We start from the raw sequence: 21,683 nt of genomic DNA, 5'->3' as shown, positions 1-21,683 counted from the left end.
AATGAAATGTTTGTTTTGCTGCTTTAAGATTGAACGATTCAATTTGTTGTATTTTTGCTTTTTTGGAGTACAGACGTTGTAAATACCACTTAAGCCATTTGAATTAGTAAACCCTGCGTAACTACTGGGTCAACGCAATAAATTAAAAAAAAGTTTTTTATAAGATCTGCACATGGTTTGACTCTTCACAATATACGTTTTGATACTTCTGTTTAACTATAAAGACACAAATCATGGATTTAAAACAATAATATTTTGCTATAACTTCCCATGACATATGCATGGTCTAAATGTAAACAGAAAGTTGCGCAAGAAAATACAATTGTTTATAAATTCGTTCTAAAAAACAATAGGCGTTGAATAAATGTCTGTCTCTTGTTTGAAATCAATCTGTAAAGGGGAGAACTGCTTTCGGTTTCTTACGATCTTTAGCTTTCTCTTTTTCATCCATCAGAAAAACCAGGTCCTGACTTCCAAATAGCGCCGCCCTAGCGGCTGCTCCATAGGTGGTATCCATTACTCGAAGTTCGTCGACGCCGTAGTCTTTGTCCTGAACGGAATAAAAAATGCTCGCAAAATTAATGATGTGACATAGCTCATTAAAAGATAAAATATACTGACAATATTGTTGATTTAATTTGTTCATATTTAAATAGACTTTGTGCTGACAGTTGTCTGCTCTCTGACAAAATAAGCAAAACCAATTGATCTACCCGTTGCGTCATAGATTTTGAAGGATGTAGATGCAACATGTAATTATTACTTATGTCGTACGAATTCCCTGTCATGCAATCTGCAGGTTTAACCCAAGGGTTTGGGCGATGCATTGAAGTTTCCTCCACGTGAATTGGAAGATCAGATCGACCTTTTTTCCACATGTATTTCGGCCACAGGCAACTGAGGTAGGCAGAAAACTGCGATTAATTTAAATCGGTTAAGTGAAGCCATACGCCATGAACTAAACTTAAGGGACAAATTACTTTTTGTTTATCGTAGTTCTTGTATTCTTCTATTTTTGCCTTCAAAAAAGGAGCATTTGGTTTCGACAGAAATGCGCCATTACCTTGAAACAAACTAATTTGCAAAAACGTGGAGGGAATTACCAGCATATGCATGTCAAAGCTTACTCAGTTGGATAGGAACTGATCTTCCCATTGTGTAGGAATATATTCCAAAGGCGTCCAACGATTTTAGGATTATAACATCCGAATCCAAGTAAATACCACCAAGAATTTTATTTCTGAAACGAATTGCTGTTGACAATAACAAGTTTTCTGTGATAATTGTTTTTCTTTAAGATGGAGCAGATAACCTGGCAATGTCAGTTTTATGCAAAATGTTGGATATTTTGTGTCCGAAAACATGAGTTGGCGGATCCAAGTAAGATATTTCAATACACGGGACTTCAGCCAATATTCTCGACCAAAATTCACCTTCAGGCTTAAAGTCCAAGTGAAAAATTATCTTTTCGGGTTTCTGTAGAATACCTCCAAGTTTGTATAGCTGTTTTCTTTTCTTTTTTTTGTAGATTTACCTGATAAACCGATACCGAGCGAACAGAAAGATAATGAAAAAACAAAATTTTTCGTTTCCCAAACCATACATAGTGGACAACATTTGGAACAACGCACTCTGGGCAAGTGTTCTTACCTAAAAGTTAATGGAAAATATTTTGAAAATGGTTTTGGCATTGGCTCAGTATTTGGTTTCCATTAGTTACTTGAGCACTTTGTTTCTGTGTACAGCAAATGTTTGCATATGACGTGCGTCTTTGCAGTTGGTGGTTTCACGCAGTTCTTCAAATCTACTTGTGTTGAGTCATTGGGATGTGGTCTGGTATTTAATGTTGGTTCTTTGGTTGTGGTTATAACTTCGACAAGTTTAATGAGTTAAACATTAGTGCTAGGGTGCTGATTTTAAGCTGTTTGAAGGCAATACACAGTTCACTACTAACAGTCACAGTTGTCTTTGAAACAATTTCATGCATAGTTTATACTAGAACGTAACAAATATGAGTACAGTATATTGAAAAAAATCGCAGAAAAGCGTTTCCCTTTGTGATATTTGCAACCTAATAAAATCCGTGCAAGGAACACATGCGGCATACAGGTTTACTTTCGTCAGTCATGACCTCTTAAATTGGCACCAATAAAACAAATTTTGACGCCTCACCGTATTTTGTACTTTGGCATTCTGAAAATACCAAGCAAGCCCAAAAGCATTATGGCACATACAATGCCAACCGCTACCAGTTTCCTCAAGTTAGATTTATAAAACATATTTTTATTCTGTTGACCTGAAAAAAGAAGGAACGTAGTGAATGCTTATTTTATCTTGAATACAAAAGAGAGTCAAATCGAACCTGATCAGGATTCTGGCCAGGATATCCTGGGTTCTAATCCCAATGTAGTATAAAAAAGAAAAATCATCTAAAAATAATAGCCTACCTGCCAATGCAGGTTTTGCGGCTCTGAGGATGTTTTAGTGCAAAAAGGTCTACTAGGTCTTTGTAGATCTATGCTAATGATCGCCCACGTCTGCAGATGGTACAGACAAGCTTCGAACTGTATTTTAACCTGCTCTCAACCAAAGTTTGTGATTGGATAAGTATGCAGGGTTGTGATTCAACAACAATACACGAAGCACGGATTTCGATGAGACATATGTTTCCGTATTTGTCTTCCACTACGAGCGCACGATCAATCATATCCTTACACAGATAAATCTCACGCATTGTATATTTATCCCTTTGTATTCACGTTATAAATTAGTAATGTTTGCAATCAAGGATAAGCGACATTTTGTGGCTGGCGTGTCCTAATATATGAAACCTCTTGTGCGTTCTCACAAACGTGTTGTTCGGATTCGTGCTGTGAACCATTCCGTGAAATTTGATGAAAAAACGCACTTGGCAAAGTCTACTATTGAACAAATGAAGTTGCATGTATACTGTTTTAAAATGTAAGTTGTTTTCTTCGCCTGTTGTCTCTATGGCTAACCGAGATTCAGTGACAGATTAGCACAAAATATTATAAATAATCCTGAGTCGTCTGTTTAACGTTTTTTTTTATATGTATATTTCGCCTTTGCATGCATCATTAGTAGGCTATTGCTTATTCAAATAGAATTCATTTCAATTCACAGTTCAATAAAATCGTAGCTATAGACACCTGCGAAGTATTAGGGTGAAAACCGTATGACAGAAAAGCACTTCCATTCCGCTGATTTCTTTTAAACGTGTTTTGATTTCTTTTAAACAATAGAGATCTAATGGCAGAAAACTACGTCACTGTTGTCGTGTTACGCATGACTTGCAATGTTCCCATGCAATTTGATTTGTTTTCATTGACTTTGTGACTAAATCAAAAAGTTGGATAAAAAGCTTGTCTGTGCTTTCAGGTAAACCTTTCGCTATGATTTGAACCTTTTACAGTAACCATGAATGTCAGCAACAGGTTTCTTCATTGTGCACGCAAGGTAATAATATTCATTTAGTACTATCGAAATTTCTTTTGGTTTGTGCAGGACTACGTAGAATTGCTTTGAATGCTATTTATGTAATGGGTGTATGACAATCTACTAAAGTTGGGTTGTTTAACATCCCAAATTAGAATATTGTATTAAAACCAGTTAACGAAGCCAAAAAGTGTCACATTTTTGAAATTTTGACAGCCATTTGCTCATATAAATTAGGCAGTATCTTTTTACACAAATGTGTTGCCCAATGTGCGTAATCAATTTTTAAAAACACCCTCCACTGTTGTGTAATACAGACTTATTAATCTGAAGATTTTTCAAAAGCAAATGCCAATTTGAAATGACTTTGGTTGCACTTTTTTGTCATCTTTTTCATTTAATTCCAGAGCGTTTCTGTGTTGTGGAAACGACAACTGTCTTTGTCAGTCACAGACAATCACCCACTTGGTGTCCCATTTGTTATTGAACAAACAGGTCGTGGTGAAAGAACATATGATATCTATTCACGACTTTTAAAAGAAAGAATAGTTTGTCTTATGGCACCGGTAGGTCCGTAGTTTTAATTTTTTTGCTATACCTTTCCTTGACATTTCTTTCCAATTGACAAATTAATATTCCTTTTTTGGACAATTGCTTACTGGAATTAATAACTGTGCTATGTTTGTCAGGTGGATGACTTTGTTTCTGGTTTGCTTGTTGCTCAGCTTTTATTTCTACAGTCGGAAAGCAAAAAGAAGCCAGTTCACATGTATATTAACACCCCTGGTGTGTAGAATTTTTTTGTCCTTTTTTAAATACATTTTGACTTGCAATAGGGAATATGTTCAGTCTTACCTTTTTATAGTGTTGGCCAAACACATAAGCTTGGCTTTGGTAGTAAAATATACACTAAGCATTTAGTGAAACCCAAAACAAGCACCAGCCATTTGTTAGATGGAAACTTATTCTCTGGCATTACAACATTGTGATTAACTGCAAACTAAATTCACAAAAATTAGGCAATATATCACCCAATTAGAAAGTTGACCTTGGAAGTGTTTGAAACTTAATCTTATTTTTTAATTGCCACAAATTCTTCGAGTGCGTTTGGGTACTATTGGTGTGCTTAATGTCTGGTAAGGTTATAGCTTAGCAAAATAGCCGGTATTGCATCTAGGCCAATGTTTTAAGCTAAATACAATATTTTAGGTGGATCTGTGACTGCTGGACTGGCTGTATATGATACCATGCAGCTTGTCCAATGCCCAGTAGCCACCTGGTGTGTTGGCCAAGCAAGCAGCATGGGTTCTTTACTGCTATGTGCCGGAGCTCCGGGAATGAGAAATGCTTTGCCCAACTCCAGAGTTATGGTGCATCAGCCATTAGGTGGTGTTCAGGGTCAAGCCTCAGATATCATAATTCAGGCTAACGAGATTAAAAAAATGAAGGACAAACTTAATGAGCTATATGTGCGTCACACTGGACAAACGACTGAAGTCATAGGTGGGTAAACACTTAAACATGATTTATTATGATTTACATGCATTTTTGTGCTGCAGAAAAAGCACTGGACCGTGATAATTTCCTGGACCCCCATGAAGCCAAGGAATTTGGACTAATTGATAATGTTCTAGATTTTAAACAGGATGCTCAAATGCCACCTGATGAAAACCAAAAAAATGACTGATGCTGTTAAGATTTTCACCAGGGTGGTAATAGTACCATTGTAATCAGGCAATCGCAAAAATGAGTTAAAGCTACATATGTTTAGCGCATGAAGAAACAGTCCATACTCGCTTCCTTTCAAATCCCAATTATTCTAACGGATCGGATTTGGTTTTTAACCATTGTTGTGCATATTTAAAATGTTTTTTGGCCTTTTTTTCGCAGGATTTGTGACAAGTCTCGTTCTTGTATCTGTTTATGTTTTTCTGTTTTAAATCCTGTTGCAAAATGAAAACAATAGACAATAATTTCATTGGTAACGAAAAACTTCAATCTAAAGCCTTTGGATTTTACTTAAAGGTTGCTAAAACCAATTTTACTGTATATACACAGTTTTGCCTAACCTGGAGCAGTGTATAGTGGCGCCGTAAATGTCAGACACTGGCCTGTTCGGAAATAACTTTTCTCACTCCGTTTCAGTTTGTGCATTTTTAAAAGTGCGAGATGATTTGATAAAAATGTTGTAAAGGAACAAGGGTGGACACAGGAGGTAGATACCGTAAAAAGAAGAAGAAATAGAGCTGGAAGCTGCGCCAATAATACACCAATAAAAGAATAAAACAAAATTCTGTGTACACAAAATAAACATCGTCCACAACAGCTATAGCAAGGGTTAAGCATCTTGTCCTCACCAATGCTGATGACGTATTACTTTGTCATTTGTATATGGGAAATCAGCCACGTTCACGAATTTTAAAAATCGAGAAATGCTTGTTATGATCTGCTCTGATTAAGTAGCCTACATACAAATAAACTCGGCAATCGACGGGGCAGATTCGACGGAGTTGCGTGGAATCAAGTTGCTATGTTAAGCTACTGCATTTTTTATTCGGCTATAAAAAAACATGTTTATGAACATGGTTGAATAGACAGTGCCGTCTGCATAATGGGTTTACTCCGCCTCTGTAAATGTAGCTTTCCAATCGAAAAAACATCATAAACAGTTAAAAATCGTGAACGTACATCTGTACAATGAAAAACACCTTGGTTGGAATACCGCATTCTCGTCTTTCAAGGTTGTTAATGCACCTTTCTTCGTCGCTTTTTATTCGGCCATATCATAACTTTGCCCGCCAGACAACCATGATGCAAAACTTCGCGACTGCACAATTCACGCTGGAAGCCCACGTCTTGCCGCCAGACATCAACAATTTCTCGTTTTCTTCGTTCGGTGGCGCCCACGTGCGGAAGTTTTTCATGTGCTTTGCGTGGCCGCCAGGTGATGTCAATGCGCTGCAAATAGCGCAGATGAAGGAAGGCGGCTCGGGACACAGTTTCGGGTAAAAGATAGTTGTCTTGAAGATGAATAACTGAAAACATGTTGGAAGAAATAAACAAGGCGTGCAATGTGGTTTTAATTCTTCACAAAAAAACGGTTGGCCTCCAAATGTTGGACTCAACCAACCCAGCACTCAGTGCAACAGAATGCAAGTAATGTCATTTTTCGGATGGGTTTATGGCGTGTTAATGGTTATATCGGGAGCCATTCTGTTTCTAATTGTTGTTGTTTATTGGCGAAGCCCAAATAAAAGCATGATTTGATGAGGTCAGTGATCCTAAAAGAACAGTATTTCCCAACTGTGTCTGAACTTAATGTGTAGGTGCTGATTTAAAATTACAACATAAAATAACCTTGTGTCAAAACGCATTAAGGTAAACATGTTTCGCTAAACAGCTGCGTTTTTACACGGGGTTATTGTATGTTGTGAATTTAAATGTGAAGTTTCCACATGTGCCCCGCACAACAAGTCGTCTTAGAAAAAAGTTGATCTAAGGAAGAAAATCTTAAATGTTGAGTGCTGGTGTGCGAAACGTACCTTTCAAATGGGGAGTGTGCACAAATGCATCCTTGGAAATAGATTCGATCTTGTTTCCTCTCAAGTTCAAGTGCTCAAGGTTTACCGGCAGATTGGCGGGAACTGACGTCAGATTATTTTCGCTCAAATCCAGAGTCTGTTCAAAGCAACAGTTTGTGTAAGGTTTAAATGAAACAAAGTTCATTTCTCTTGGATTTCACGACAAACGCCAAACATGTGACTTAAAAGAAATGTACATCTTTTTGTAGACATTAAAAAAAATCGTGGATAGTGTTTTTAATACGAAATTTTTCACAAAATTAAAAAAATAAAGTAAAACCTGCTTCAACCTTCACTCACTTTCAACTGCGAATTGCGCTGAAACACGTTTTTTGGGATACCACTGTCGGAAAGTCTGTTACCAGAGAGGTAAAGGTGTTCCAGGAGAGGAATACGCGCCAACGAGAATGGCGGAATTCGGTAAATGTGGTTTGACGCCAGCACCACGGTTGTCACATTCCTAAATAGAAATGTGTAAATTTTGTGTAAAAACAAACCAAGACCGCAGTTGAATTTTCCCACTATATCGAAAAAGATTTTTCAAATCGCAGCACAACACACAAGAGACAACTAGAAGATATTATGGATAATTAAACGTTGCTATGAAATGAGAGTAATTATCCGTGTGTATGTTCGATATAGAAACGCGTGTAAACTTTACAGCAAATAAATAAATTGTTTTACCGGGGAAACACCGGTACCGCCCGCAGCTTGTTCCCGGAAAAATCGACTTTCTCGAGAAACTTGAGTTTTCGAAGACTTCCACGCGAAATCCCGCTGTTCGTGAGACGATTGAAGCGGATGTCGAGTTCGCGAAGTTTGCGACTTGTGTTGAAATCGCTCGGCTCTATCGAAGCGATGCGATTATCGAGTAAGACGAGTACTTGCAGTCTACAAGGTTATCATGATTAAAATTTACATATATTTCTTTTACAGCAGAATTAATTTTATAAAAGTCGAATCAAATTAAATATTTTTTTATTTGCAAGTGAAGTAACCACGCTCATGAACAACAAACTTGTAAACTAAAATGGCACGGACGTCGATAAAACCATAAGGATTATCGAGTCGAGCGACACATGTTGAGGTGGAATCCTCGTGGAGGTTTACTGTCTGCCATAGGTTGACGGCAAGTCACACTGGGAGGTGATGGGTTGCGATAAGCCTCACGGGACTTTATTAGCCACCCGGCCGTGCTGGCCAAAGCAAAACCAATCGAAACGTCAACGCGGTTTAAAGAAAGTTTTGTGATAAGAAATATAGTTTGTGCGTCTCTTACTTTTTTGGCAGCTTTGCTGGAATGGTTGTAAGTTGGTTGCGGAACAAGTGAAGAGTGTGGAGTCGAAAAAGTCTAGAGAAGGCCCCAGCTTCTATGCAATTTGAGTTTATGTTGTTTTGATGAAGCAGGAGATATTCTACTCTCTGCAAAACAATAAAAGCGTTGACTGTCACCTTTTGAATCTTTCTGTACACCACAAAAGTTTAGGCAACTTTCCTCATTTCAAAACGTGTAACACGTGTTGCTGATTAGTTAACAAAAACAGAGCGTGAAGCGCCTTGAAATGAATAATGCTAAGGAAATCTTGGGAAAGGATTGTTTCATCGTTTATTTACCGTATTCTCAAACATGTTAAATTTGCTTGCGCTCAGGTCTTTACGACAAGGTGAATGGGTCAATTACAGGACAAACGCAAATGAATACGTTTCTCTGCATACCCGCAAAAGCAACATCAAGGTATCTCCATCGCAACGCTGCTCGTTAAATCGCCTTGTCGTTGAAAAATCTCGAAAATTTACGATTTCCGAGATCAATATCGCCGATGCATCGTTTGATATGACATTATCGCTGCTGGGGTCAGCGTTACAAAGTCGTTTACCGGTGTTATCGGGTCGCGCCTCGGAAGCCATAAGCACTGCCAAGAGCGAATTTCTGTTTAGTGCGTTTTCCACCCAGTGCAAGCCTGAAAGATGCACAAACTTGTTGCTTCCGTTTTAAGAACATCTTTCTGCGATTGGAACCACTAAAAATCTCGGGACGCAAGTTAATAAATTCATTGTGGATGATCGAGATATGTGCAGGTGGTGAAAGTTTACACAAGGTGTTGCAACGACGCTTCATTAATATATCGCTTTTAAAGTCATATAGTTTAGAAAGACGGAGACAAAACAACCTAGTGATTTACCAATGAATTTTGAACTTGGAATGTAATTCTGTTTGGTTTATCTTAGAAATATTAACCCTCATATAAACCTTACAAAAAAGTTTTGCTTTGATTCTATTGTCGATCTTCATCCACAGTTTTGGCGCGTGAAAGAACAGCAGCCATTGCGTGTCAAACACCTATTCCCGTATCAAGCAGTTTTCAATAACACATAACCCTGGCGCCTCTTAGCTGCTGTTACCCCGTTTAGTACCAATTATTCGCGGCGGTTTTGGCGCCCGGCCGACATATTGAGTAATAATATGAGCAATGATCTTTTACACACCCATCACCACACACGCACTGGACACTCATGCGTGCACAGATAACTGCAACCAGATATGGAAAAACCTTTAAACGTAGCCCAGCCCAGGCAACTTGATTCAATTACACAGGAGTTGGGGTAAAATGTTTACGTTCCTTGCATAGGTAGCCAAGTTATCATGTAAACGTCATTCCATTATTTGCTTGTTTTCTGTACTTGACGTTAATAATTATGAGAAGATGCTTTATGAGACGGAATGCAAGTTTTATAGCAACGGCAAATTACCTTTAGGCGACTGAGCGCATCCATAGTAAGGTTTGCGATTCGGTTTCTTTCCAAATGTACTCGCTTAAGTTTGCTGGGCAGATAAGTTGGTACCCGAGTTAGATTGTTGTCCGACAGATCAAGGTACTCGATTCTGCACAAAACAAACGGATTTCAATTTATTCGGTTAACTCGACGTTTTTTTATCTGCATTTATAGTGGTGAAAAAGCATGTTCGTGCTTTGGTCTGGTATTAACTATTATATGATACATATCTTGGCCTATAAGTTGAACATACAAAGATTGAAAAACTTGATTGATTTAAGTTGTTTAAAATTTGGACAAACTGAATCTTCACTCTAATACATAACAGCGAATGATTTCGGTAAGATCGGTTTAAATCATCCCAAGTCGTTGGCATGCACCGAATTTTATTTGTGGTTAGATTTTGCCTGTGCTCTAGGTATCAGTTTTCGCTGTAATAGAACACTTATTTGCCTTTACAAATGCAAACATGTCTAAATTTTTATTCTAATATATCATGCTAAGTCAGATTTTATATGGCTTATACATCATCTGCATACGCTTTGCATTTAGTTAAGTAATCCAAGTTAACCCCAACAACGTAAAAGTCACGATGACGGAAATCTGTGTCAATCAAAACTTGAACTTCCTAAAAATTTTAACGGATGTCGCAGACCAAACCTGCGTGCACTCCATACTTCCCAACTCACAAATTGAAATTTGACAGCTGGTTCCCGATATCACAGGTAGAGCTTGGCATATTAACGGATGACTTAATATTACAAATCACGTAGTGTATTTTGACGAGACAACATGGCCATATTTACAATAAAATCATTTTTTGGGAAAAGAAAAACTGAACTTTCCCGGATGAAAGCTGCAATTACTAGGCATGCAATATATATCACCAACCGACGGAGCCCGGCGAATGAGCGGCGGGAGATTCCCTCATCAGAGATCTTGTTCTTCTGCAGAAAGAGCAGTCTCGCGTTCCGAACTCGTCGAAACGCACCATCCGCTATGCGCCGGATGCCGTTGTTTTGCAAGTAAATCTAAAGCAAACCAAATATAAGATCTTTTTATAAAGGTTATTTTCAGTATAAAATACGACCCCTCCGTTGCAATAGCTTGCTCTCACGGCACACACCCCAACAATATATTTGAATTGCTTAGGATTAAAGTCAAATCGAATTCAGTGAGCTGTGAATCTTGCTTTGGGCTCACAGGATGCGTCAATTCAAATCCCCTAACATTTGACATTTGTAAGTTAAAGATTTGGTTGAGGGTATTGTGGAGTTGGTTGGGGTATTGTATGGTTGGTTGGTTGGGTGTATTGTGGGGTTAGGTGGAGTTGGTTAGGGTATTGTAGGTTTGATCAGGGTACTGTTGGTTGGTGGAGTTCTGGGGTTGAAAGAAATTAGCATGGGGTAATTCCAAGCAATTTATCAAACTTACCAGTTCAGATGTTTTAGGAAGGGGCGGAACTTCCGACAGGACGTTATCGGAAAGTGTGACTTCCTCCAAGTGACTCAAACTTCCGAATACTTTTCTTCGCATCCCTTCGTTGCTTAGCAGGTTGTCATGGAGATAAAGGTGACGCAGTTTCCGGTTGAGGGCGAGTGCATTGGGGTCGATCCGCTTGATCTCGTTGCCTACGTCATAAATGGTCAATCCTGTGACTTACTATCGTCAGTTGGTGGGCTACATCGCGTTAGAAATGGACCATTTTGTAGAAGCAATCAGTGAATGTGTGATTATACCTTAAGTTGCTCCAGATTTACCCTTTCGCTGTGTTTCGGCCATAAAATTACAGTTTTCAAGGTTCGAATGACCTGGTACAATAATCTTATACTTCAAAGTAGTTCAATCAAAGGCGCATTAAAAGCAAAATACAAGTCATGAAATATTCGTGTTTACAACCGTTTAGTTCCGGGCGATAAGGTCACATCAGGGAAGTATTTCCGACGCCTTGCCCTTAATGACCCAAAGTAACCCGATGCACAAACAACGGCCTGATGCATTTAGTTAAAGTTCACTGATGATCGATGGTGCTTTCGTGTCTTTTCCCTGTAATCTGCACCGAGCCGAAAATCGGTGCGATTGCAGCCGCGTGGCGGAAGATGTATGGAGTGAAGTTGCATCGTGAAGATGATCGGTGATTTTCGATGGCGGAGAAAGAATGCCGCCTCCAAATACGGAGGGAAGTTGCGATCTTTTTGACACTGCGATTAATGCGGAATTGCCAAAACAACCAGAGACTGTTTGAGTTCATATCCCGGCTATTGGTCGACTATTATAAAAGTTTCGACGCATTTGAGGTTCTAAAACTTTGGTGTGAAATTTTCTTACCCCACGAAGAAATTCTTGCTACGTTTTCCCAGGCCAACCCTTCTGACAAACTTACACGGTTTCAAAATGTTTCGCGAGTAGTTTCAAAAAGACAACACTTACCAGCCAAATTAAGAGTTATAAGGGAGTCCGGAAGGCCCTTTGGAACTTGGCGTAGCCGGTTTTCGGCCAAGTAAAGGTGGTTGAGTGTGATGAGGGAAGCGAAAGCGTTATCGGTCAAGCCCTCATCCGACAAACGGTTTTTTTGGAGGTCGAGCGTTCGGATGAGCGGACAGGCGTCGAAACATTCCGAAGACAAGCCGACAAGTCTGTAAAATAGCATTTCTTGTCATTATGATCTTAATAAGTCAGTGCGTGGGAGTATATTACAAACAGGTGAAGATATGGGGAACTATCTTTCGAATTATTATCTCCATATCTTATCGTGACTTGTGAGGGTGTGGATTGAGATGCCACCATTTTAGATAAAGGGTCGATAATATTGTAACTGGCATGGTGATGAACAAGGTTTGTTGTTGCACAATTTGCCACACATCACATACTTCGCGCATCACGTAGCAAACAAAAACCATCTTGGGCAAACCTGTTTTGACTGAGAAGTAGTTGAGTCGTGGTTCCAGATATATTTCCCGGCACTCGCTGAAGGTCTAAGGCGCTGCAGTCAACCCTTTCCTCTGACGGACAATGACAGGAGTCTGGACATGCAATTGCTACGACGAGGGCTGTTGACAGTAAGAAGTTTTTGTTTCGATGCGTTTTACACAGAATGGCAAACAGAATCCAGCAAGCGTTGTGATATAAACAGATGAGATAAACACAACCCAAATAAACAGGAACAACGTCAAAAAGAACAGAATAAAATAAAACACCCCACAAGGCCTTAACCCAGTGGTTCCCAAATGCGTCGTTTTATTGTCGTTGGGGCGTCGCGACCATACTTGAAGCCTTTGGACGAATTATATTTCCATAATAAACTACGTGACTTCTTAGCTGTTGAATTATCATATTACTTACGAAATATCGAATTACCAAATTACGTCAAATTCGTTTCTAAAATAAAAGGTCGAAACTATCAAGATGTCCAAAAAAGGTCAACATTTTTCAAGTGCGTCGTAATAACGTTTTGTTAGGGTTGATTACGTCATCGCTTCATGAAAGTCGGCAACCACTGTCTTAACCTACATGGGATTGTACAAGACATAAATAACGAAAGTAATAAAAAACAAGGGACACAATGCCAAAGAAAAATTTCACAAGGCGACGAGCCAACACTGACAACGTGAATGCAGTCGAGCTTGACTTACCCGACAAGGGATCTCTTATCTGGATAAGCTGGGAGAGCTGGCAACCTGCTTTGCAAGATCAACACAAAGTCGCCCTTTTCATTGCTTACTTGTGTAAGTATTTGCATTTTATACGCAAAAAAAACCCACCGTTTAAATAGCTATACGCTGCTATTGCCTGGGCACGCGCCGTGTGCTGCGATTTGATTTTCATTTTATCACAAGAAACATTACAATATCGTACGATGAAAATCGCAAAGTTTGTTGCGTAAAATTCCTGTTGTTTGTGCATCAGCATCAACAAAATTTGCACCCACCCAATTTGGAAAATTTAATGAGCAGGTTATCAAAACAATTATAAAAATCACCTGGTTACGGTATTTTGTTGGTTATGCGAATGATTGTCAAATGCAAAAGACCAAAACTTAAAATCAAATGTTTCTCGATACAACAATGCGCCCAGAAATATACAGACTACATTGTTTTCCTGGTTGGAAATATTTCAAAAAACTAGCAAGCATATTTATATCCGCCCAAGAATCCAGGCCGGCGCCTCAATAATTACCACCGCAAGTGCAAGGGGTCGGGGCCGATGCTGACATTTGCGGCCTGTGCAGTGACGTAAGTACAGGCCAAAATTTAGACTTACGCCGTTCGCTGGGACGGCTTTACGCCAATTATAGGCGCCCAAAGCTCGGACACTGACAAATTGCAACCCTGTACCTCGGTTACTTGCATGGTGAGAAATCCGCATGTGGTGGTGAAAGGCCCACCGAAACGCAACGCCTTTGCAAAGCCCCCAATTGAGCGGTCTGTTTGGTTTATCGATTAGCTATCCTAAACGTCTTCAAAGCCTTTGCGAACATCAAAGCAAATCCGCTTTAACGGAGCACGACGTATTTAACCGTTTCTCGTTGTTTTTTTTACGTTAACCATCAACTATTTTTACAACCTTGTTAGTGTTCACACTGATGATGATGGAGCGAAAATGTACAAATGATATAGACTTACCGTGTATCGGGTCATTTCCGTGGGCTGCTGCGACCAACCGGACGCACACCACAAAGCTCAGGAATATAAATTGGCGCATTTTCGCTTTTAACCAGTAATGAAAAATCATTTAATACCAACAAGACAAACAGTCATCACCATCTGGAAATACAAACCAACAGTTTAATGCGATTCGTACCAGATTACGTCACAGCTATGCCGATCGCATTTTGATAAACTTTTCAAACATAACTTCTTGTGCGATCAGACCGCTTGCATGTCGCTACCAGACAGCCGGCTCCCACCTTCACCTGCTTATAGGCACGCAGCCATGCACCGGCCACGCTTTTTCTCGAGTTGCAAAACTCAGACTCCCAGGGTGGCTTTGCCGAGGCACGGAACGTCGAAATGGCCACATATTACACTATACGTAATCCCGTCCGCAACCGGAGAGGTCGTAGGATTAGAAGAGTTGTTTGTTTTCGCTACATGCGCCTTTACCAGATTTGCGCTGTAAGTCCGACACAGATTCCTTCAGCTATGCGTATTGTGGTCAAACTCGGTTATTGCCATTGAAAAAAGCGCATCCTGTATTCAGTAGCAATAAGTGTATCGTTATCGCTGTGGGCGGTCGCCACATCTTAACCTTGTACTAAATACAGTCTAATAATTAAATCGTGTGACCAACACACACAGCAAGGTTACTGAAAGTCGAAATATACATTTTTCAGCTTCACAAGTTAATTACCTAAAAGAAGTTATAGCAACGTATATGGCTATGGATTCGAGAACGAAACAAAGGGGCAATTCTCATCATGTTATTTTGCGCGAAAGATTATAAGAAAATAGTATAAGTGGTAAGATTTCATTGGAACCGATTAACCATAGCACAGAGGGGAAATCAGTTGGGAAAATACCGCCATGAAACACCATTCAATATTTCTGTGTAAAACTTAACACAGGATTGTGAAAAAACTTAGCGAGAATCGTATCAGGCCCGTGGGAGTTTGCAGTGCTGTCCAACCTTTACGGGCGTAAAAACCACTTGCTACTTGTTTCGCGATGAAAGTTTGAACTTGTTACGGGTGGCGAACGAATGACGCGGTTTGTTGATAACGCGGTGTGTGGCAAAATATTCGACACGAGGTGAAAGTCTTGTGGTCGGTTTGTCTGTCGCTGGATGATGAGGCGGAAACTATCTGCTGCAGGCGAAGATAAGCGGACGGATCGCCCATCTAAAGACATATCCGTCAGGCATGTTGTACTCCCAGAAAACCGATAGTTTTCTATCGCTCTACGTTTTGTCTTATTTGTGCAAATACACCAACCACAACACCACTTATACGGTTGGGCTGTACACGGAAATATTGTGGTATTAGTGGTTTTTGATGGATTAATACCACTTTCTGCGCATCTATCTATGTGACTACTACGCCTTAAACCACGATTACGATTTCTAACACGTATTGAACTTTATGAATGGAACAACACAAAACAATAAACGGCAAAGTAACAAACAAATTCGCTGACGAACATCCCGTCTCCACTTCAACTAAACTTTGTGCAAACTTGAGTTTGAAACCCTTGATGTATACGGTGCGTACTGACCTCGAACGAGAACCTATACCGTATGAACTGTGCCACTCGTTATGAGACAGTCCTTACACCTTCAACCGCCTTACTATTCCCACAGATAAGTTTTCGTATGCAAGACCGTGGGAACGGGTACAGAAATCATGTCTAATACCTTAATTAAAACAAAACACACCGCACAGAATATCGGTGTCGGTTTTGGTTGTTTTCGTCACCAACAAACCGCAAGTAAGTTTTCGTAACAAAAGATCAATGGGATTAACGTAGCGCCATGAACCACATTTACCTAAACGTAAATATTTGATTCCTGAAGACATGAATTCTGATAGAACTTTTGCATTAAGCTTTCGTCTGTATGATTTGGTCAAACACATATTATAGTTTTGACATAAACATATGTGGCTCAGCATTTGAAGCTGATAGTCCAACAACTTTTTTGACGTAAAAATGTTGAAATATGTGTTAACAAACAACCCTGCTGGTCTGATATAACACGTCTTCCACAATGTACACACTTGAAAATGTGATATTTTAACAAGCTAATCCACGCTGTTGTAGACTTTCTTTGCCTCCACTCAATTTCCTATCGAACAGCATGATTTTTTTATGCTTTGCAACTTTGGTAAGCCTTTTCCGTGTCTGTGCCACCCATTGGCATCGGCTTAGCGGTGCAAAATCGGCCGGAAAATCCTAACCGCAAGTCGGCAGGCATGACCCGCAAATCGTCAACGTCGCTCGCGGATTGCCCTATTCGAGGTTTTTGCACGTATTGTTTCCGCTTCGTCGCTTTTACAAGTGGTTTGTTCGCGAAAAGTAAGCCACAGACTCTTGTGCATCTGGGGATTGCGACAAAGGCATGTCGTTTGTCTGAAAATATACCACAGTGTCTATTTAAATTGAAAACTGAAAACTTTGCATGACTGTAAGAATGTTTTGAAAATGCCGTTTGTCCGAATATTTACCAGAGTACTTGTAATAACAACGTTGTATCATTAGCTTTATATTCAATAACATGCGCACAATATAAACATTTCCATGAGTGGCACAAAAATTTCGCTGTCGCAAAATGCTGCTTATTCGTCTGCAAAAACACCTGTTTGGTTCCAATTACATCCGCTCTGCAACACGGGAGTGCAGAACACGCTCGCGCATGTGATCGACATTTCCAACTGCACCCTGCCCAAAAACTCAGAAGGTGTCAAATGGTTTTTCGTACTCCTGTCGATGTAAACTATCGATGACAGGTCGTGCGTTTAAATCTTCCCTCATCCGCCTCAATCTGATAAAGAATCGACTTCGTTGAAAGAAAAAAACGCCTCAACTCGTTATGACTGCAATCCTTACAATGAGATATCGCTGCCAATCTTGAATGGCTTCGCATTGATATGACCCAAAATTTGTTAAAAAATTCTGTGTTACATTCAAAAAGTGCTGAATTAATTTCATGGACAAGACATGTTTACTTAACGTGTTTTTTCAAGCGAAAAGTAGTTTTGGTAAAAATCAAAGCCATGAACTTGTGTTCCAGTGACGTTTTTACAACAGATGTAACATTTTCCTTTAGCAAGTGAAGCGTAAAATGGACTAGACTTGTTCCCGAGTCGACAGCATGAGTCTCCTTATTACCCCTTGTACCACAAAGTCAGTAAACCCTATGATTTGATAAATTGATGTGACAGGAATATTCAGTTGGTCACACGGCATCAAGTAGTGTTACTAAAGTCTCAGCTTGTTGTAAAGCATTCATAAACCTCGGCAATGCAGTAAAGTTTGATTGCAACGGAATGCTGCGCTGAACTGATTGTCTGCATCCTAAACCAAACATTTCAAACTCTTTGAATAGAGATTTGATTATCTTCATTCTTAGTTCCGACTTAGCGGAAGTTCGGTTCGCAAACACAGGTGCCAAGTCATCTGCAAATATTGGCACAGGACAGCTTGCACCGAAAGTTTGGTCTTCTGTTAATTCAAAGTCCCATATGAATTTATCCCCCTTACGCGACCTCGTATACCATGTAAAACATATCGAGTTGTGCACAAACCACAATGTTGAACGGGCTGTGTTAATTTATTCTACATCATCGTGCAGGACTTGTGTATTGGAGTATTCGCAGCCTTGCGCACTATACGTAAGGGCGATGAACCATGTACTTAGCGCTGAACAACGGCTTATATAAACTTGTAAAATTAACTACACCAATGTGCAAGCATTGGAAGCGTTGTGGTTCATCTAAATAAACATCCCTTCAGGCTGTAGGCTCTGAGGTCTCACGAATGACATACGTACGTACGTACGATATACGTGAGCCGACAAAGCCGAAAGCATTATATACTTGGGCTATGCGGTTTATGATTGCGGTGTTTGTTGGTTACGGTTTGCTGAGGCAATATTTGGACGTGGGTGAGGTCCAAAGGTGATAGACAAGTAACCAACGAGGCCAACCTTAAGTAAACACATTTAACCGCTAATAAGGCGAATAGTTTAGCAGTGATAGGAGTTTTATAGGTCGAAACTTTTGCAGCGTCTTTGGAATCGCTATGTTTGCCTTGTCCGGAATCATATTTGGAATAAAATTGAACTAACCTGTGCCTCTCGCCAAGCATGCATAATTAAATGGTTCACTATATTCCAGATGAATAAAAACCGCTGTAAAGCTTTTGAATGGAACAAAAACAACTTTTATTACCCGCTGTACCGAGTAAAAACAAGCCCCAAGTTCCTACCGTTGTGTGACAACAACGAACGAGATAGCTGACCTGCGAATTTCTACATTTGGACTCATTGAGAGTATGACACCAGAATAGTGTTAACTGTACTTTGCTGTGCTCTAGTAACGCAAACAGATACGTAACACAAATTAAATTGCTGCCGTTTCATATACGATGCATAACTCATATATTACCGATCCCTTTCTGTGCGAATTTCCGACACGAATGCCCGACCCCTCGACGACACATGTGCGAAAGGCTGGTATAGCCCTTCTCAGCCATCCGAAAAACAATGCCGGTCGTCGATGGTGCCGTGCGTCAAGGATGCGCAACATTACACGTCAATGTCACCTGTCCGTCCTCACCGGCTTTGCGCCCCGGTCGCGGGCAACTTGAATATGTGTACAAAACGACAACATTCATCGGTATTTCTTCGAAAATGCCGGATGCTTGCGCTCGCGAGTGTCTGTGAGGGGTGTTTGGGTGGATTAAAATGTGCGGAATGAATGATAAAGAGGTTGGTGATGTATTATAGGGAGGTTTCCAAATGGCTGGGAATGGATTTTCCTTGCCTCGCGAAGTATGGGTAATGAACGGTTTTGTGAAGTTCACGACCTATACAGCGTTCGGTGAATGACAGAATAGTGGTATACGTACTCATTGGGCCTTCAATGGACTTTTTAATTTTCGCGATATTTCAATGAATGCCATTCGTATTACGTGTTTAGGACACAGATTTTCTGCTATATACTTAGATCTTGCGAGACTTTACTTTGTTGTTGTTGGGAATAAAAGCTTTAAATCCATTAGAGCGATAATTTGATACTTACAACGGGCCGCGTGTCTTTAATTAACTTTTTCATTGTGGCTCAAATCTTGGCGTTCTTTGTCGCGAAAAAGCGAAACGTTAAACAAGATCGACGAATAAAGAGGCCCTCAATTGATGTGATCTTAACTGCGACCGCAACTTAAGGGCATATAAAAACGCGCTCATCATCATCTGAAAAGACTTCACCGCTCCCGTCAAGCTGGACGCCCGACAAAAGAAAAAATTTGCCGGCCTTGCGCCGGTCCCACGGTGAGACTTGACTTGCTTCTCTGCATAGGAAACTACCACTTGTCATAGCACCAGGAACAGCGCAGATCAGGGCACGTACTGCCTTTATACAACCGCAAAAACCGGAACCAAACAATTGGGAAATCCATTGAAAGTTGCCACAATCACAACTTGGCAAGCACCCTGACAATTTACATTAATCCTGTTTTTTTTCTGTTGCATATAATGCTTGCTATATTTAAACCGTCGGCAAAAAATACGAATAAAAAAACCCATAATGCCTGTTGTACGCCTATGATCGTGATGTTACCGCACCTTTTCACGTTAACGCGTGCATAACACTGAATTTTAATACACACTTACAGCCAAGACTATTTTTGAGAACATTAGAAAAGGGCTTTACATATCTTCCACATATTTACTGCTAAGACTACTGGTCTGATTTGGAAATTACAACAAAACAGCGATGTTATTGTCTTCATCTGTTCTAAACCTGTGGTGGATTGCCTAAAGTTATAAACACACTATGACATAAAAACTACCTTACAACTGTTGCAAGTATGGTTTTCGTCGTGACCCCGGACATGGCAAATAGGCCTTTCACACTATTGTGGTATGCGCAGCATTCGCCTTAAATTGCAATAAAATCTTGTAAACGAAACCGCAAAACAAACGTTAAACAATTGGGAGACGTTTTATGACGTTCTATTTAAACAACTACTCCAGTAAGAAAATGCTTCTAAGGCCAAAACAATATGTCCCAAATACGCATAAAAATATCTGGTGTTATTGAAGGAAACTCCCAATACCAACGTAATCCACTATAAGCGCCGGCGATTGCCAAACGTCGTTCAATATTTAGACCTGTGTATAGCCGTGTTTCAAGGTATTAAAGGCTACCCGCGCAAACATCTCGGCAAACAGTGACTTATTCTGTTACACAATCCAAGCAGAACGCCTCCGATGTGTCGGAAATGCATTTCTCCGCCTGGCTTCAGTTCAAATGGAAGTTGTGTGTTTGGTGAGTCAATGTGGCCAAAAAAAAAACTAATGACGTAACCAAGGTTTGGCGTGCAGACTTGCTGTTGCTCAAAATGCTGCATAGACAGAAGCAGGTGAAATCTTGTTGCAACAACTTTTACTTTCTGTCGATCAACTGAAACAACCAATGTTATGAGACCAATTTACCACTGCAATGCGACCCCTCGGTTTACTAAGAAATTTGTTGTGCAAACTCAGTCACACGCTGAACTTGCAAAAATGGTTCTTAATATCCATCAGGGGGTGCGTGGCAACCTCAAAATACTCACCCTATATGATTGATCGAAATATGTTTACGCATGGCACAATAAATCCTGACAACACACAAAATTACAGAAACATGTTACAACCTTTGTTACATCACAAACAAAAACACATTGTCACGTTCAACCTAGACTTAATCTCAGCTGGAGCCAAATATTTGAAAAAACTGGTCCGCCTGGAAAAAGAGGTTGAGAACTACTGAATTAAACTGATCATTTTCTGTTTTGAATTATTCCTTTCAAGTCAAGCATTGTATTGTAATCAAAGGGCGATGCCATTCTGACGTAACAGACGTATCAACCTCAATGTAAAGTTTGACTTGAGATCAAACAAATGATGATTTGCAGCACCTGCGTGACAAAAACGGTAACCGTTTCGCTTCTGCCGTGTGCGGTACGGTTTTTGTTTGCTGCAGATATAAAAGGGCTTGTCTATGAAACCACGCAACCGCGGGCGTGGTACAAAAGGTATATTATTGACTTTGAAGTAATGTGCAACGAAGTGAATCCATCCCTTCATAATTGCGTGTCCGGAATAAGTGTATATTAAAGTTATCATTGTTCAAGAATATTTTAATTTTTTTTAAAAAGAGGAGTCTTGTCCGTT

The 21,683-nt window shown here is 39.9% G+C and overlaps 2 protein-coding genes across 4 annotated transcripts; one reads left to right on the top strand and one right to left on the bottom strand.

The window, feature by feature from the left end:
- The first annotated feature begins 3,334 nt into the window (after nt 1-3,334).
- Nucleotides 3,335-5,152, top strand: LOC145892119 (ATP-dependent Clp protease proteolytic subunit 1, mitochondrial-like). Its single transcript, XM_082981983.1, has 5 exons — nt 3,335-3,477; nt 3,864-4,022; nt 4,146-4,242; nt 4,666-4,959; nt 5,016-5,152. The coding sequence occupies exons 1-5, from the start codon at nt 3,439-3,441 to the stop codon at nt 5,141-5,143; spliced, it is 717 nt and encodes a 238-aa protein (XP_082838109.1). The 5' UTR covers nt 3,335-3,438; the 3' UTR covers nt 5,144-5,152.
- A 1,049-nt stretch (nt 5,153-6,201) lies between these two features.
- LOC145892083 (podocan-like) lies at nt 6,202-14,577 on the bottom strand. Of its 3 annotated transcripts, none has more exons than XM_082981979.1 (12): nt 14,435-14,571; nt 13,445-13,492; nt 12,724-12,862; nt 12,243-12,448; nt 11,247-11,443; nt 10,704-10,843; nt 9,789-9,921; nt 8,317-8,459; nt 7,722-7,928; nt 7,338-7,497; nt 6,999-7,134; nt 6,202-6,491 (listed from the first exon to the last, which is right to left on the bottom strand). In XM_082981979.1, the coding sequence occupies exons 1-12, from the start codon at nt 14,541-14,543 to the stop codon at nt 6,202-6,204; spliced, it is 1,908 nt and encodes a 635-aa protein (XP_082838105.1). In that variant the 5' UTR covers nt 14,544-14,571. The 3 variants fall into 3 exon arrangements, with proteins under 3 accessions (XP_082838105.1, XP_082838106.1, XP_082838107.1); XM_082981980.1 differs by having other exon boundaries at nt 13,445-13,489; XM_082981981.1 differs by lacking the exon at nt 13,445-13,492 and having other exon boundaries at nt 14,435-14,577.
- Between the last annotated feature and the right edge of the window lie 7,106 nt (nt 14,578-21,683).

This window comes from Ascidia mentula, chromosome 1 (assembly GCF_947561715.1).
Source record: "Ascidia mentula chromosome 1, kaAscMent1.1, whole genome shotgun sequence".
Taxonomy (NCBI): Eukaryota; Metazoa; Chordata; class Ascidiacea; order Phlebobranchia; family Ascidiidae; genus Ascidia; species Ascidia mentula.
This window is presented reverse-complemented; position numbering and strand designations above follow the sequence as displayed.

Excerpts from the sequence above, each read along its gene's own strand:
- LOC145892119 (XM_082981983.1), top strand. The coding sequence starts at position 3,439 with ATGAATGTCAGCAACAGGTTTCTTCATTGTGCACGCAAG. Across the intron at positions 4,023-4,145 it reads TAGTTTGTCTTATGGCACCG|GTGGATGACTTTGTTTCTGG; the intron begins GTAGGTCCGTAG and ends TATGTTTGTCAG. Across the intron at positions 4,243-4,665 it reads CATGTATATTAACACCCCTG|GTGGATCTGTGACTGCTGGA; the intron begins GTGTGTAGAATT and ends ACAATATTTTAG.
- LOC145892083 (XM_082981979.1), bottom strand. The coding sequence starts at position 14,543 with ATGATTTTTCATTACTGGTTAAAAGCGAAAATGCGCCAATTTATATTC. Across the intron at positions 10,844-11,246 it reads TTCCTAAAACATCTGAACTG|ATTTACTTGCAAAACAACGG; the intron begins GTAAGTTTGATA and ends GGTTTGCTTTAG. Across the intron at positions 6,492-6,998 it reads GCACACTCCCCATTTGAAAG|TTATTCATCTTCAAGACAAC; the intron begins GTACGTTTCGCA and ends ACATGTTTTCAG.